General features: G+C 33.4%; 2 protein-coding genes across 2 annotated transcripts; both read left to right on the forward strand.

The window, feature by feature from the left end:
• The first annotated feature begins 1,768 nt into the window (after window positions 1–1,768).
• On the forward strand, window positions 1,769–10,390 carry LOC131942463 (sodium-coupled neutral amino acid transporter 7-like). The gene is made up of 9 exons (XM_059302362.1): window positions 1,769–1,897; window positions 3,381–3,579; window positions 4,376–4,517; window positions 4,692–4,784; window positions 5,030–5,087; window positions 5,241–5,375; window positions 5,762–5,886; window positions 9,575–9,774; window positions 10,194–10,390. The coding sequence occupies exons 1-9, from the start codon at window positions 1,769–1,771 to the stop codon at window positions 10,388–10,390; spliced, it is 1,278 nt and encodes a 425-aa protein (XP_059158345.1).
• A 1,705-nt stretch (window positions 10,391–12,095) lies between these two features.
• LOC131942464 (toll-like receptor 4) lies at window positions 12,096–18,052 on the forward strand. Its single transcript, XM_059302363.1, has 4 exons — window positions 12,096–12,559; window positions 13,958–14,477; window positions 15,508–15,753; window positions 18,026–18,052. Exons 1-4 carry the CDS (start codon window positions 12,096–12,098, stop codon window positions 18,050–18,052), a joined length of 1,257 nt encoding a protein of 418 aa, XP_059158346.1.
• Window positions 18,053–18,153: the final 101 nt, after the last annotated feature.

Consider the following 18,153-nt stretch of genomic DNA (forward strand, 5'->3'; position numbering starts at 1 on the left):
GTTTCACTAGGGTACATATAAATTTGACAGAACTTTTTTTCTGCTTAGGACTGCTCACATTTTTAGTCCTCAGATCAAAACAATACAACAGCGGATCATCAGGTAGTGTGCTTAAATACCATCATTGAAATACAAGAAATCTTTGTTATAGCAAATAGTAAGTTAGTAAATATTTGATGCTTTACTAAATTGAAATATCTCAGCCATAAAATAATAATTAATTAATTTAAAATATATTTTCAAACGTAATATTTTACGTGATAACAATGATACTTTTGTTTTTACAAGCTTTTATTTAACTCAATTCATCTGTCTGTCTTTCTAGATCGAAACGCCCGAGCGAATATACTGGCCCTTCGAACTGACAGATACGGTTCGTAGTTGGAACGTGGGTCAAGACAAGTACTAAAATTTATTTTCATAAAAAAACTTTTTAATAACAAGCTTTTATGTAATAATGCACATAAAAGCAGAAAATTAATTATACACTATTATTAAAGAAGTAGTAGAAGTTATATATGTTGGGATAATATGTAAATTTTTATGATACATTATCGCCCTACATTAACGTAAGTATTGCTTAAAACGAACGTTAAGTGTCGTTACCATTTTCTGAATTATAATATAATATAAAGTATATTTCTTTACTTATGAGACGGTAATGTCGGAGGGTATAGAGTAAGAATGCTAACCCAAAAGTCTTAAGTTCAAATCCTTTAGGGTACCTGACTCACGTTAGGGAAAGCAAAGGAGGCTTTGCATTGTAATAACTCAATTCCTTAATTTTTAGCACTTTACATTAAAACAATTACTTTTTTTTTATAAATGTCATTATTAATGGCAAGATATAGACAATTCAACTGTTGAAACATTGTCGTCAAAGGTTTGGAATAATGTTCCTCAAGACGCTGACGACAATTCAAGAAAGTTACTTCAAGTCCGAGTGTTTAGTAACTGGGTGTGTTGAGCTAAAATCACGGACAGCATTTTGTTCATTCAACGGCAGCGCGGGTCAAAAACCAGGTTAGAACATTTTAAGCTATTCCACACTTATTTAACCATGAAAATGTATTTTATTCTTTATAAAAATGTTATCACTTTTTAATTACCACGATGGTTTAAATTATAAGCTTCTATTTGACTCTAATTGTTATTTCACATTTCTGAGTACTGTTGTTGACTGAATTTTAAATATCTCTCAAGTTTGCAATCCACTATTGTTTTTCAATATAATATTGCAATTTCGTGTTCAAGTTACTGCAATAACAATATATCAAATTTGTAGTTCTGTATTAACTTTGCAGCAATTTCCGGTAACTGGAAGTGGAACGTATTATAATTTTGTATTTTCAAAAGCTTGTAACTTGAGTACTGTTTCAGATAGATAGATGAAATTTTACGTATAAGTAAAATATCTAACTCTCTGCTTTCTGTTATGTTTTCAACAGAAGTAGTACTTTAGGTTTTTGGCTATTTCTAAAAAGACGCATAAGTACTTATATTCCGCCCTAGTAGACACGGATTTTTCGCTGTGCACTTTGTGCACAGTTCTTTTTTCTACGAGATTCTATTCTATTTTTTTAAATTTAAATAATTAAAAATTTATTAAAAATTATGTCTATATCCCGAGTTGCCATATTCCGTAGTGTTATATAAGAAAAATTTAGAGGAGATCACTCCCACTTTATTTTCTTTGTTTTACTTTTTAAATTTTAAAAATAATATTACATTAGAAATAACGAGCTGAACTATTCTACCATCTTTCAAAATGCCAGGATCTGGGTGGATTAGGTCAGCATTTCTTCTGGTCAACGCCACACTTGGTGCCGGACTTCTCAACTTCCCCATGGCCTATCACCAGGCTGGCGGAGTCCTCACGGCAATGACCGTCCAGTCAGTGAGTTGGTCAAGTCTCTAAACTTATTAAAAAGTAGAATTTAGTGTTGTCTTTGCGTACATAGCTAAATGGCGTTAAACACGTGGTATTTGAGATGTTTTCCTATTAAAGTAGTTGATTTATAGGTTAGACGTGAAACGCCTATTTTTTCTGAACTAAACTAATGAAAATATTTCGTATATATTTATAGAGAAATATATATTTAATATGTAGTACTATCCATACTCTAAAAATTGTAAACTATGTCATGTACAATATTGTATGTAAAATAAAAGGGGGTAAAACTTTTACATACAGTGTTCTATTCAGACTTTTTCAAACGTCGGTGGTGGAGGGAGGGATGCGGGACACTGGGAAATTAAAAATTTTCAATATAGTTTCTATTTCGTTCGGGGGGGGGGGGGAGGTGAACGGGGGGTTCTTTACCACCCGAGGAAAGGGTCCTAGGTGCTATGACCATAGGGGGTTTGACCATAGGGGGTTTGACCATAGGGGGTTTGACCATAGGGGTTTGACCATAGGGGGTTTTGACCATAGTGCGGGGTTAACCATAATATATAGATTTTAAAATAGATATTATAAATTGCTATTTGATTTAAATTTGTGATACAATTAATACGATTTTATACATGTTTCCTGGGAGTCCATTAATAGAAATAAACGTACTAAAAAAAAGTTAAGAACGATAGTTTAGTCTCCACATAAAGGCTGGTGTTACGCCTCATAGAATTTATTTTAAATGGAACATAAATAAAACATAAAAACAAGTTTCACAAATAAATAATGTAGATGTACTTGAAAATACAAATAGAAAGGATAACAAAGGATAAAAACATGCCAACAGTGTAGTCAAAGAAGTAATAATTGTATGGTTTAGATGATTTGTATTTATATATGATGAATTAACATATTATTATATCCTGCCGCAATTTAAAAAATAATTACACAACATTTAAAATAAATCATTACAATATTTGGACAAAGCGCTTATTATCAAAGACCATATAAGGAAAAAATACCTGTGTTTAAAGCCGGACACAGCGCTTGTGATCAAACACCCGTTGACAAACCACCTGTGATCAAAGACCCTCTGCTGCGAAAACACCTGTGGTCAAACCCCTATGATCAAACCCCCTATGGTCAAAGCTCCGTTATGGTCAAAGCCCCGCTGTGGTCAAACCCCCTATGGTCAAAGCTCCGCTGTGGTCTAACCCCCTATGGTCAAATCCCCTATGGTCAAAGCACCTGTAGTCAAAGGTCCGCGCACCGAGGAAATATGCCTGTACTGTTGAAATATACCGAAACGACGACAATATTGAATGTGTAACCGTAGTAGTTGCTTATACTCGTCAGTCTATTAAATTAATTTTATGAATAAAACATATACTATTTTTAAAAAAAAAAAACGTTAAAGTAAGTAGTACTGTATTTAAAACTTTGTATAGAAGCAAAAATTAAAATAAAATTATACATTTTTTGTCAGATCTGTGTAGCCGTCATGGTGCTTACTGTCTTCATCATGGGCTACTGCGCCACTGTAAAGGGAAGCAACACCTACCAAGACGTGGTTCTCTCCCTTTGTGGCCCAAAAGCCCAGCTGGCTTGTGCTGTTTGTATTTTACTGCACTGTTTTGTATTCTGTATATCCTTTCTCATTATCATCGGTGATCAATGGGAACTATGTAAGTCTCATTTGCATAACTAACATAATAAGCTTAATGAGGGTCAATGAACTCGGTAACAATAGATGTTCTAAAACTAATTGCAATACAATGTTTGAGGTACACATAATGCTCTTGTGAAAATAGTGCAATTTTGGAATAATAAAATAATGAAAATTAATGTGAAAATATGGAAGTATTATAATTATAATCGTGCTTATAACAATGAAGATATATATATATATATATATAATGAAGATATATATATATATATATATATATATATATATATATATATATATATATATATATATATATATATATATATATATATATATATATATATATACAAATGTATATTTAATACAAATATATAGGCCTATACATATATAAAAATAAATCGTGCACATTGTAACATGTCAGGGACACATTTTTGGTCCAATTTAAATGGTACAGAGGACGACTCAAGTCTCGAGTTCGAATTCCTGGCAAGAATACGTAGTCCCCCTAGTTCTGTTGGGTTCCTAAGTGAGGTAAAATTGTCTGGGCATAGTGCTGACCACACTATCCCTTCAAATCCCGAGGTTAATCAAACTGGTGAACTCTTCCTCACATTTCCAATGAGCCGTAGGTTTTGAAAGAAAAGGCAACTACCTTTGTTTTTTTACAGTAACTTATTATTCCTAATTATTGATATTCATTAACTAACCGGTTTATAAGTGAACATCAAATCCTCATCCTTGTAGCAATAAACAAAATGACGAAATGTACATTTAGTTGACATCATTTATGTGATTTCATCGAATTTTACTTTCAGTCTTTTTTAAAGTAGCTCAGGACATTTACTGTACAACCCATCCGATCTACATGAGAAGGGCTTTCATTATATCCGTAACGGCAGTGGTCCTTATACTTCCTTTATGTTTTACAAAAAGAATTGATTTTTTGATTTACACCAGGTAAATATATAAATTGTTTATTATTTAAGTCACTTGTGCTTGTTGTTTACATTGTGTTCTCGTAGAATATGTTTGTAAACAAACAATACCTGAGTGCATAAACGTGTATATAGATTTCATATTGAATTTCATCTTCTTCTTCTTAATTCTAGTGTCATTTATATTTCCTCCCAGTATCGCTGGTGTTATAAGTAGCTTATACTTAGCTATGCTGGTAACAACAAAGTATTTTCTACCTCATGATACACCAGACACCATCACCACAGAGTAAGTTAACTTTTAACATAAACTTGTTTTATGATACCTTAACCAATAAATACATGCGATGGAAACATGTATTCCCAGGTTTATAATTAAAATTGCTAAAATTAGTTATAGAAGGTTATTTTAAAAGACTATAACATATTCTGTACATGAGCATAGTTTACTGATTTGAGCTTTTTTCTTATAATACCAAAACACAGTTTTTAATTTTTTCATGATTTTAGTATTACATTTTTTTTCATTTTCAGACCGCGTTCATGGGTTGATATTTTCCTTGTATTACCAAACGTATGTCTAGGCTATGATGTAAGTTTTATCCAGAGAATGAGGAACAATTTTTTGTTTACTTTAAACTTTGTTTACTTGAAATATATATATATATATATATATATATATATATATATATATATATATATATATATATATATATATATATATATATATATATCGTTCTTTCAGTGTCATATCGAAATCATCGCTATCTACTCCTGTATGGCCAAACGTAACATGAGAGAGTTCTCTAAAACAGTAACACTTGCCTTGATAGTGTGTATCGTATTCTACACGCTCACCGCTGCTTTAGGTTATCTACAGGTTTGTTTCGGGTTTTGTATTTACCCCTCATTTCTGATTTTCCTTAGTATTTGTTATTTATTTTATTCGACGATGTGAAAAGGATGTTTGAAAATATCAGATTTTTCTTTTCATTTATCAAATTTAGATGTTAAAAAAATTATTGAAAATGACCTAAAACGTATTTTTTTATTACTTAAATTAATACATTTAGTAAGCTTATTTCAATGTTGGCACTTATTTAATATTCAAAGACTAAATGGTAAAAGGAATGTATTTAAAAAATAACTTAATGTATGTAGACTTTATAAATAGTTAATTGCGAATGCAACAATCCATGATATTAAAACACAATCTGTAATATAATCTCGGTTCGTGTGACGAAATGTTTGATATTTTTCTTACAGTTTGGTGACGATATTGCAAACGACATACTGCTGTCGTTTAAACCTACAGCTGAGGTGATGGTTGCTGTGGTTCTTGTGGCTGTCAAAGTATGCACCTCCTACCCCATTATATGCTACTGCGGAAAGTAAGTCACACTCGCAAAAATACACTGTTGATTGTTTTATATGACACTTTATGTATACATACATACATACATATATATATATATATATATATATATATATATATATATATATATATATATATATATATATGTATATATATATATATATACTAGGCATACTGCCTAGCTTCGCTTAGGTTTTCAAAAACATTTGATAATTTGAATAGTAATTATTAGGTGATGGATGAGGCGTGGAGTGCTTAAATGTAAACAGTAATGCTAATTTTAGAGAAGATGTTGTAGGCCAGGGGTCGGCAACCTGCGGCTCGCGAGCCGCATGCGGCTCTTTTGATATCAAGTTGCGGCTCTCCAGCTCCTTACACAAATACTAATAATCTTAATAAAAAAATAAAATATTTGAAATAAAAAAACGTTAGTGGCTCTTTAAAACCAGGGAAATTTTGAAAATTGTAACTTTTGGCTCTTCCGCTTCAAAAGGTTGCCGACCCCTGTTGTAGGCCTATGCTCTTTAACATTAGCCTGCAGAGAAAGTGTTCGAAAGTACGCAATTTATAACTAAGATGGAAATAGAACTACAGAGGTTCCATGAACAGTATATCTTATAATTTATATTACATTGACTGTTAAAATTAATTTTTTATTTAATTATGATACGTAGCTTAATTAATAACTTATTTTTATCTAAAACAAATGCTATACTTTGTAGTTTTCTGTTTCTGTTTAAAATAGTATACAATTATTTGAAAAATAATTATTTAAAAAGGTTACCTCCCTTGGAAATTAACCGAATGACGTATCTCTGTGTTTACTTTTTTTTTAAACAAACAGTTACTATGCTTATATAAGAAAATACGATATATAAACATATTTAACGACTACAATAGCTTTTTCCGACGGGATTAAAGTTTTTTTGTTACCCTCCAGGGTCGGTCTACGACCTCAAATAATATTAACGGGATCGATCGTCAAATTATTTATATATATCTCATATAAGGAGAATTTCACTCGCGGTCATCTTTTAGCACTGGTCGAGGGCTTTGAGTCTGACCAACAGTTTTTCCATACGGCCTAGTCATCTATAGAAGTGTATGCAAAACATTAGCATGATGTACAGAGGTTAAGTAACGTAAAAATTGTATTGAAATTACCCTGTTTTTTTCCATAAAATACAAAGATTATATAGGGAAATACGACTGGTCAGTTTTGACCCCTTTACGAAGTTTTCCCAGATATGCCGAGTTTTTTGTGACACCCCAAGGCGTTCTCCTACCACCTCACAAAATATCAAGGGGGGTCGTCGGAGGAAATTTTTTTTCGTAATAGAGCTCATATAAAGAGAATTTCACTCGCGGTCACATTTTAGCCCTCGTCGAGGGCTTTGAGTGAAACCGACAGTTTTCCCTAAAGGTCAAGCCATTGACCTAAGAGTATGCAAAAATTTAGCCAGATATACTGAGTTTAAGTACCCTAAAGCCTGCGTTGAAATGACCCTCTGTTTTTCCAATAAAATACAAAGATTATATAGGGAAATACAACTGGTCAGTTTTAACCGCTTTACGAAGTTTTCCCAGATATGCCGAGTTTTTTTGTGACACCCCAAGGCGTTCTCCTACCACCTCACAAAATTTCAAGGGGGGGTCGTCGGAGGAATTTTTTTTTTCGTAATAGAGCTCATATAAAGAGAATTTCACTCGCGGTCACTTTTTAGCCCTCGTCGAGGGCTTTGAGTGAAACCGACAGTTTTCCCTAAAGGTCAAGCCATTGACCTAAGAGTATGCAAAAAAATAGCCAGATATACTGAGTTTAAGTACCCTAAAGCCTGCGTTGAAATGACCCTCTGTTTTTCCCATAAAATACAAAGATTATATAGGGAAATACGACTGGTCAGTTTTGACCCATTTCCCGATTTTTCCCGGACATGGCGAGTTTTTTGTGACACCCCAAGGCGTTCTCCTACCACCTCACAAAATTTCAAGGGGGGTCGTCGGAGGAAATTTTTTTTCGTAATAGAGCTCATATAAAGAGAATTTCACTCGCGGTCACTTTTTAGCCCTCGTCGAGGGCTTTGAGTGAAACCGACAGTTTTCCCTAAAGGTCAAGCCATTGACCTAAGAGTATGCAAAAATTTAGCCAGATATACTGAGTTTAAGTACCCTAAAGCCTGCGTTGAAATGACCCTCTGTTTTCCCCATAAAATACAAAGATTATATAGGGAAATACAACTGGTCAGTTTTGACCGCTTTACGAAGTTTTCCCAGATATGCCGAGTTTTTTGTGACACCCCAAGGCGTTCTCCTACCACCTCACAAAATTTCAAGGGGGGTCGTCGGAGGAAATTTTTTTTCGTAATAGAGCTCATATAAAGAGAATTTCACTCGCGGTCAATTTTTTTCTTCGAGGGCTTTGAGTGAAACCGACATGTCTGCCCTACGGCCAAGCCATTTACCTATAAGCATGCCAAAACTTAGCCAGATGTAAAGAAGGTAAGTGCCCTAAAATCCGTTTTGAAATGACCCTCTGTTTTCCCCATAAAATACAAAGATTATATAGGGAAATACGACTGGTCAGTTTTGACCCCTTTACGAAGTTTTCCCAGATATGCCGAGTTTTTTGTGACACCCCAAGGCATTCTCCTACCACCTCACAAAATATCAAGGGGGGTCGTCGGAGGAAATTTTTTTTCGTAATATAGCCCATATAAGGCGCCGGTCAGTCGAGGTCAGTTTTGACCCCCTCTCCGTATATTATTCGGCCAACCGTCACCGGCCCTCGTGTTCTATCGCCCGAAGGCACCATCGTGCCAAATTTGACGCGCCTGCGGCGCCGGGAAGTGCCCTATCGGGCACTTGACCACTTTGCTTTATATATATAGATATATATATATATATATATATATATATATATATATATATATATATATATATATATATATATATATATATATATATATATATATATATATATATATATATATATATATATATATATATATATATATATATATATATATATATATATATATATATATATATATATATATATATATATATATATATATATATATATATATATATATATATATATATATATATATATATATATATATATATATATATATATATATATATATATATATATATATATATATATATATATATATATATATATATATATATATATATATATATATATATATATATATATAACCAAATGCGGTGTGTATGTCTAGGATACAGCTGTTTGTATGTGCCAATATTCTTCAAGATGTTTCTATTTACCTATCAGTTTAAGTTTGATATCTTAGATTTTTGTCTGATAACTTATGTAGAAACACAGTGCACATAAAAAATAACACCTAGAAACAACTCATTTTATCTTCTTCGTGTGCTTAAAGATTTGAATAGTTATCTGTAAGTATTGTTTTAAAAAGATATTATGTATAGGGCATTAAAGATGGTGTTTGGCTGGATTAATTTAAATTGCTGTCAAAATGCAAGTGGTTTCTATTGGGTGGGGGGTGAAGCGGAGAGGGATTATTCGTCATTATCAATGTTATTGTTAGCTTTGCTAAACTATAATTAAAATAAATTTAAAATACATTTATTTTAAAATTAAATTGTAAAGGTAAAGACTAGAGTTCGACATTAGCATATATTGTGATGTGCACAATCTACTCCTTATTCTGCAGGACTGCATTTGAAACCGTATGGAGAATGTTCTGGAAAATGAGTCCAGAAGACATGTTGTACAGCGAAAAGACGAGACGTGTCATCACTACATTGGTGTGGTTCACCTTGACCCTGATCTCATCCGTTTTCGTCCCCAACATAGGCGTGGCCATACAGATCCTTGGGGGACTGTCTGCCTTTTGTGTGTTTGTATTCCCAGGTCAATCACACGTAGATTAAATTAATTATGGATAAAATTTAATGTATAACTCAATCGTGATTAATCGCTTGAAAAACAGCTAACAGGTATACACGTTAAACCTGTTATAGTCTATAACTAAGAAATTGGAGAAATACTCAGCTGCTATTCACACATCGCATATATATATATATATATATATATATATATTTATTTATTTATTTATATAGTCTCTCTTTATATAGGCCTATATGTATTTAATATTTATCTTTATAAAGCTCTCCGAATCCCCCTCTCTCTCTGTCTCTGTCTCTCTCTCTCTCTTATATATATATATATATATATATATATATATATATATATATATATATATATATATATATATATATATATATATATACTCAAAATATTATTTCCTAATTAATATTATCAATTTCCAGGTTTATGTTTGCTAAAGTTGATGCAGAGTAGAACAGAAACCGTAGAGAAACAAGCCATGAAACACCATATTTTGACGGGAACAGCCGTTGTACTTGTTATAGTTGGTGTATTCCTCTTGGGGCAAATTAGTGTGCAGGTCATTGTGAAAAATATTCAGGGAGAAACGACAGACTCCTCAAGATTTACGTGTAGTTAATCACTTAGTATTTTCATTGATGATATACTGTTGTGGGTTTTTGTCATGTAGGACTAACATCAACACTCATTACTTTGTTAAAAATGACATCAGTTTTTATCATTATTATTTATAGTAAAATTACGATTTTGAACCTGACGGACTATTGCGTACTTGAAGTAGAGTTTATCTGTTTCTGAGACCTTGGTGTAAGAAGGGATAATTTTTTTCAGCACAATGCCCAGCCGCCTTTACATACCCTAACATGTGTTAGGTACCTAGATAACAGCTGAGTGGACTCAATGACGTTCTACTGACTTGGACGCTGATTCGAACTCGAGACATTAGGTTAGTAGTCTAGCGCTCTACTGCTAGGTCACGCCATCCCTTTACGTATTATGATGCTATACATGCTGATTCTAATTGGTAATAACTATTTTTGCAAACAAACTAGTGAGTCCATTCAAATATTTTTTAAGAGAAAATCAAGGCCTTGATATATAACCTTAAACACACAAACACCATGTTACAGAACAATAAAATTACTATTCTCATACAAACTTCTTTTTAAACCTGAATAAAACTGACTAATCTAGACCAAATTTTTTTAGAGAAAGGAACAGAAACTATGTTAACAAAAGTTCCATTAAAAAAAACGTTTTATTCTACAATAACAAGTGTTGATTTAAAAAAACAACATTTCAATAAAATCTCTTCCTGTGGATAAAACCGTATTTAACCTCGATAAAAATTATTTCCCTGGAAATTTAAGACAGTGCAAACAGTCTATTTAAACATCCACGCTTAAGAGAGGTTGGCGAGATGAATGAAAGGAAGTGTGGGGGAGGGGGGGGGGGGGTGACCGGTGTGGAGGCACAATGCTTGAGTTGAGCCACTCAATGTAAACCATACATTCCTTTGCTATGGTAAAGGTAAATATTACATTTGAAAAATTAAACTGTGGCTTCAACGTGCAAAGGTGTGGTACAGTGACACTTGGTTGCTATGAGATGGCATTAGCTTCCACATAAATGCCGCGCCGATGATAAAAGCTATTATTTACAAAGGGGAGCAATCACATTTTTTCCTCAGAAATCTAGACGGGTAAACCCAGGACTGTATAATAAATGGGGCCAGTCTAAGAGGGACTGTAGAAGAGGGGAACTAACTCGTAAGTTTGATGTAGTTAGTATTATTTTCGTATATTAAAGATGACGATACTTTTTATTCGTTGTAAATATAAGCTATAATATTACATAGCTATTGCTATGGCCGTAGCTCTGGCTCTGGCTGTAGCTATGGCTGGGGCTGTGGCTACTTCTACGACTGGATTTTAGCCAAGGCTTTTTTTGCAATTTATTTTTAGATGCAGATAAAGTAATAAGAATTACAAATGCATATATATATATATATATATATATATATATATATATATATATATATATATATATATATATATATATATATTATATATATATATATATATATATATATATATATATATATATATATATATATATATATATATATATATTTAAATTTTATTTTTTTATTTATTTATATTTATATATATGTATTTATATTTATATATGTATATGTATATATGTATATGTATATAATTAAATATGTATAACCACAGAGGATGTGTTCCATAACACACTGCATGGTCTCCTGTATATTGCTCCTATCTCTACTTGTCCACCCAACACAAACACAACATGAAGAGATGGCAAGAAAACTCAATCCAGATTTCGTGAAAGGTGCCAAACCCGTCACGTCATTGTGTCCTTCACCTTGCCAGTGCTCTCTAGATACAGCCTTTAAAGGTTTGACCGTAGACTGTTCTAATAAAGGTTTGCTTAAAATTCCAGACATACCTTCTCATGTGACCGTATTGGACTTACAAAACAACCGCCTCACTTTTATAACGTGTCAGGATTTCGCAAAAACTCTCAACTTACGCATATTAAGATTATCACACAACAAGATCAATACGCTAGAAAAATGCACGTTTGCGAACTTGACTAAACTAGAGAAATTGGAAATTACCAACAATGAACTGTCCCATGTGGAAGAAGCTTTTGAGAATATAATTCATTTAACTTACTTAGATTTAAACTCAAATACTATCAATACCTTAACGCCATTCGTCTTCAAAAATCTCGCGTCGCTACACTTCTTTGATATTTCGTATAACAAACTATACCGAGTATTGAATAACACATTCTACGGATTAAGTTCGTTAAAAACGCTTAATCTTTCTGGCAATGGATTAAGTTATACAGTGTCTACTTTTGAATTGGATGCTTTTAATGGGCTGGACCAGTTAGAAACTTTACAATTGATATATAACAGCGAGGTTAATTTAAACATGACTTACCCGGATCAAGCAATTTCAAAACTGACAAATCTTAGGAAGATTTCTTTAGATGGGTTGCCGATTGAGCTCAGTGCTGGTTTCAGAAGTCTTCTTAATTTGGAGTATATTTATTTTGACGGTTCGAAAGGCTATTGCGATTTTGGCAAGGCAATGCCCGAAAAGTTTTTTCAGAACCTTGCATCCCATAAACTTTTCACGTTATGTATGCATTATTGTAAATTCAAGAAACTTCTTCCCGGAGTGCTACGTGGAATTAAAAATTTGGAAACGATTGACATGAATAAAATTCCGATCACCTTAAAGGGGTTTGAATCAGGATCCGAGTATTTAAATGGTTCAAATATAACGAAAATTACACTCCGTTTTATAAACAGAGATGAAATCAAGCTGTATACTATTACGAGGTACATGTTTCGTTATTTAAAAAACACAACACTCAAATACCTTGATCTGTCCAAAAACGGAATTTACTCTGTGCATGGCCTCGCGTTTACCTACCTACCGGCAACTCTTGAGTATATTTCTCTTAAAGGTAATGCCTTGTCTAAGCCGGACGTTCTGATGGCTATGTTGACTCTTCGTCACGTCAAGACTATAGACACAAGCTACCAGAATCATTTTACTCTTACACAGTCAGGCAGCGACGAGAGACGTGATTAGACGCAAGTAGAAATACAACATAGCTTCGATGAGTTTTGTGGACAGAGTACAGTAAAACATGTCACATTTATTTCCAATGAATATTCATTCAGGAACTTCACACAAATACAACCATCAAGTAAACCAATTACTTTTCCGTTACCTCCTAGTCTTGAAGTTATTGTTGCTAGTTCCATGAAAATTGAATACATATGGCCGGAACTGAGATTTACAAATAATAAGGTACTTAAGTATTTTGATTATTCTAACAACTTGGCTAGGTGCTGGAAAGGGCCTTTAAGTGGACTACCATCGCTTCAGCATTTTGATTTATCAAAAAATTACTGTGTTAAAATGAACGTACTATTCTTCAAATACCTCACAAATTTGACGACACTTCTCCTATACGACAATGTTCTAGGTGTGAGTTTATCCAACGACACCTCAGGCATATCATTCTCCACACTGACGAGGTTAGAGACCTTGAACATCAGCGGAAATACTATAACAACGTTATCTAGAAATTTCTTTCAAAATAACGTACATTTGAAATGGTTAAATCTTTCAAGAAATGCTTTGACACGTTTTGATGTTGACCTATACAACATTAAAAACATGGAGGTCCTTGATTTATCTAATAATCTCGTAGCAGGTTTTTCTGAGAACAACTGCCAAGATTTCGCTGAACTAAAAACTAGGAATCCAAACTTTAAGATCAGAATCCAATCCAATCCTCTGATGTGTACTTGCGAGTACCTGTCATTCGTCCATCTTCTAATCACCCACCCAGACATATTTGATAGTGTAGACTCCATCAACTGTACCACAATTGACGGCTCCAACTTATCACATGACCAACTGGCCACATTCTACCCTCAGTTAATGAAGAGCTGTGTCTCTCAGGAAATTTTCATTGGAACTCTCGTTACGTTTTTCATCGTTCTCGGCACTGTCTTGTTGTCGGCCATGTTTTACTACAACAGATGGAAATTTGCGTACCTCTATTTCATTGGATCAAAGAAACTTCACGTTGGTGATGTACCATTGGTGTATAAACAAATTGCAGAGGTCTTTATTACATACGAGCAGGTAAGAACATTTTGAAAATGTATCTTTAGTATCTATACATATTACTTATCACGTGCTCTATATAAAATTAAAAGTTTAGTTCACTCTTGAACCTGGCGGCCCATGGATCACGTAACTTAGAGGTCTCTTGTTTCTTTGTCCTCTGTCAGCACTATGCCCAGCGGCTTGGTGGACTTTTGAATTTCTACTGCCTTGAACTCGGATTCAAACTCGAGACTTTTGGGTTAGCAATCGTATGCATTAACATCTGACCATTTTGTTCCATTCAAATACTTTCGAGTTTACTTATTCACTCTGCAATGAGCACAAATGTGAACAAACTTAATTAATTTTTGATAACAAAAAGTTCCCTTTAAAAACATGGATCTGAATTTTTTGAAAATTTGAAAAGCTGGTTCTACAAGGTGAAAACTTTTACCAATGAAGAAGTAGTCTAGTATTTCACCTTGGTTTAAACATAATTGACCATATAATAAAATAAGCATTTAACTATTCTGTTTAGATATTATTATTATGTTTAATTTATTGAAATGGGGTTATAATTTTTTAACTTCGAGCTCTTTATACAGAGAGTTTTAAAAAAATTATATAGGAAAGTAAATGGGTTAAACGACATGCTGATAAAGGCCAAAATTACTCCTTTCGAAACGTTGAAATCTTTATAGTTTTATTTAGTTAATTTAATTTTTATTGGTCCAATGTAAAGTCATTTCTGTGAATTGAAAGTAAAGTCTAACATAGAAACTAAAATGTAATAGAGTTAGGTTTATTATTCATTTAGTATTTGAATTAAGTTGTAGAATGTATTTTTTTAAAAATTGTATAATGAATTTAATTGCAACACACTTCTAGCTTGTCCGGCTAATCCTTACACAGAGTTAGGGGATGGGATGATATTGCCATACATTAGCTACAGAAACTAATTACGAAAACTCACCGGGAAGAACATGTTACGTTTTAAATTTAAAAAAAAAAATTAAAATAAATTTAATTTTCAAAGAAATAAACATCCACATAAACATTTGTACAGGAACCAGAATACATTCGCCTGGCTAGACAAGTCTTCATCCCTTGGCTAAAAGACAACCACGTGACCTACCTCCACGGGGAGGACCACTTCCAGGCCGGTCCACAGAATCACAACATCGCTGGTGCCATAGTCGGCACGAGAAAAACTCTCGTCCTACTCTCGCGAGATATCTTTGAAGACCGTTACCGGGAACTCGAGATGAACCTGGCCATCATGCACGAAATGAATTGTTCTGATAGGATCATCGTGCCTGTTTTTGTGGGTCACTTTCAGGTCAACACCTGGCCAGTGGAGATCGTGACCTACATCAGAAACCAGAGTCACAGGTCTTTGTTGTATGAGGATACGGAGGAGTTTTGGGAAATGTTGATGAATCAAATAAAACAATAAGCATGAAAGCATTTGAGCAACGTTGATTAATCAATTAAAACGAGCCGACCCGCGGCGTGTCATACGCCGCTAACGCCGCTATTTAGTTGTTTTATTTTCTACTTTTCAGTAATTCATATTTTGTGAATTCGACATTACCAATGCTGCCACTTAATATATTTGCTTTAAAACACTATCAGTAGCTCGTTAAGGACGATAACCACCCCCCTCCTTTCCCCAATCCGTCCCCCCCCCTCTTGGCTACCTCTCCTAAGTTTAAAATCGTTTCAAACTAAATTATCTGCCCCTAATAGAAGTCACTAAACCCGGCTCTACGATTGTAAACAATTAGGGTGAACCACAGCGCACCAGACTTCCTAGAGAGGAGGAGAGGGGACTGTAAGGCGCGCTTACAGCTTGTTTTCTAACGTCTCCAAGAAGAGAATTATATATATAGATAATAAACTTGATAGCCTTTTGAGAAATTTTGATCAATCTAATCAAACATTAACCATAAAAACATTTTTCGTTGTGTTAATCACCACATGAAATCAAAACCAACTACAAATAATCAATTAATTCATATCTTAACCATGCACCATATATTCTACACTTAGGAGATCCAATAAAATCATGCATTGTATGACAATCATGTTGTGTTCAGATCAATGCAGTATTTAAAAACTATTACATTTATTAATACATAAGGGACGCAACAGCACTAAAATAAATTTAAAATGATATGCTTCTAAGTTAACTCCCTGTCAGGTAGTCGCTAATGATAATTATGTATCAAGCACTAAAATACCACACACAGACTTACTCTTTTATTGTTTTAAATATTTTTTTATGTGGTGAGTATCAGAAGTATATACATATTTTATATTTTTGAAAATAATCCTGAAATATATCATTCAATGTGAATTAATTGTATAAAATAATGAGATATCTTGTATAGCAAAGCTGAACATGGTTTCAAATAACCCAACCCTTCTGATACTATACAGTTTTTTAAAATAAATTTATTATTAACAAGTAAAATTCGTTTTATTACAATAATTGTTAGGGCTCTTGTCCCTATGAATATAAATTGCTACATTCCATTAGTTGCCACAATTCTATGAAACATAACTCTAAATTCGAATTGTTTTAAATCATCATTATTTTCCCGTTATTACTAAATACATAGGAAGCAGATGAACTAGATTCCATCTATTTTAATAACCTCGGCATATGTAGGGATAAAATTGCAAACAACTATACGTAACTCAAGACCTTCGCACTAGCAGTCAAACGCTCTACCGTTCGACCAAACCGTCCCCTAAAGATGTTTAAAGTAAAATCGGATAATTGTTGTCTAAACTATATACAGAAAATACAATGGATTCATCAACAAAATATAGTTTTCTTACTTTGTATTATCCAACTATTCCTTAGTAATCACTAATTTTGCCTAACTACTTGGGAGGAGGGGTTTGATATTTTCTTGAGGGAGGGGGGGGGGGGTAGGTGGACCCCTCGAAAAGATGCCTGAAAGAAACTCTGCTTATGAATCCCTCAATAAACTAGTTTAATTAACATTATTATTGTCGAACACTTGCAGCATATTTTACAGAAATGTAATCTAATATGAGGAGATCATTATCAAACTCCTGTAAGAAAATTATCTAAGCATCATTTGACGCATTATATGTTTTTAGTTATGATGTGTATGTGTCAGGGTTAAGAAATGTGTGTTATCGTTCAAATGAATAACAGGTGTTCGAAATGATGTTGTGTTTTTGGTTCAGGTTAGAGGTCACCTAATACACCTAATAATAATGGGTTTCGTTCACGTTAAAACCATTATTCACGAATACCAAAAATTATAAAGTATATACTTTTCTATTACTTTTAGTTGAGTTATCGAGGGAGGGGGGGGGGGGTGTGATTCACTCTAGTAGATATTCCTCAAACACAGCAATGAATATATTTCTAACAAAGCAATATTTAAAAAAAAACAGGCGAGTGAGGGGGGAGGTAATGAAAAACTATTACAGTATATACTTTTCTATTTCTTTCAGTAACGGGCTTGGGGTTGGAGTGTGTGTGTGTGGGGGGGGGGGGGTAATACACATTAGTAGATTTTTCCCCTTACAAACACTGGCAGCAACGAATAAAATGCTTTAATTTGTAAAATATAACTGTGTTTTAGTACACGTAGCCTTGAAGCTATTTTGGTCACAATAAAAAATAACATGCGCAGAACGTTTCGAGAATATTAAATTACACTTACAT

The sequence above is a fragment of the Physella acuta genome, unplaced genomic scaffold, assembly GCF_028476545.2.
Source record: "Physella acuta isolate Inbredline_101_S28 unplaced genomic scaffold, ASM2847654v3 ptg000406l, whole genome shotgun sequence".
NCBI lineage: Eukaryota > Metazoa > Mollusca > Gastropoda > Physidae > Physella > Physella acuta.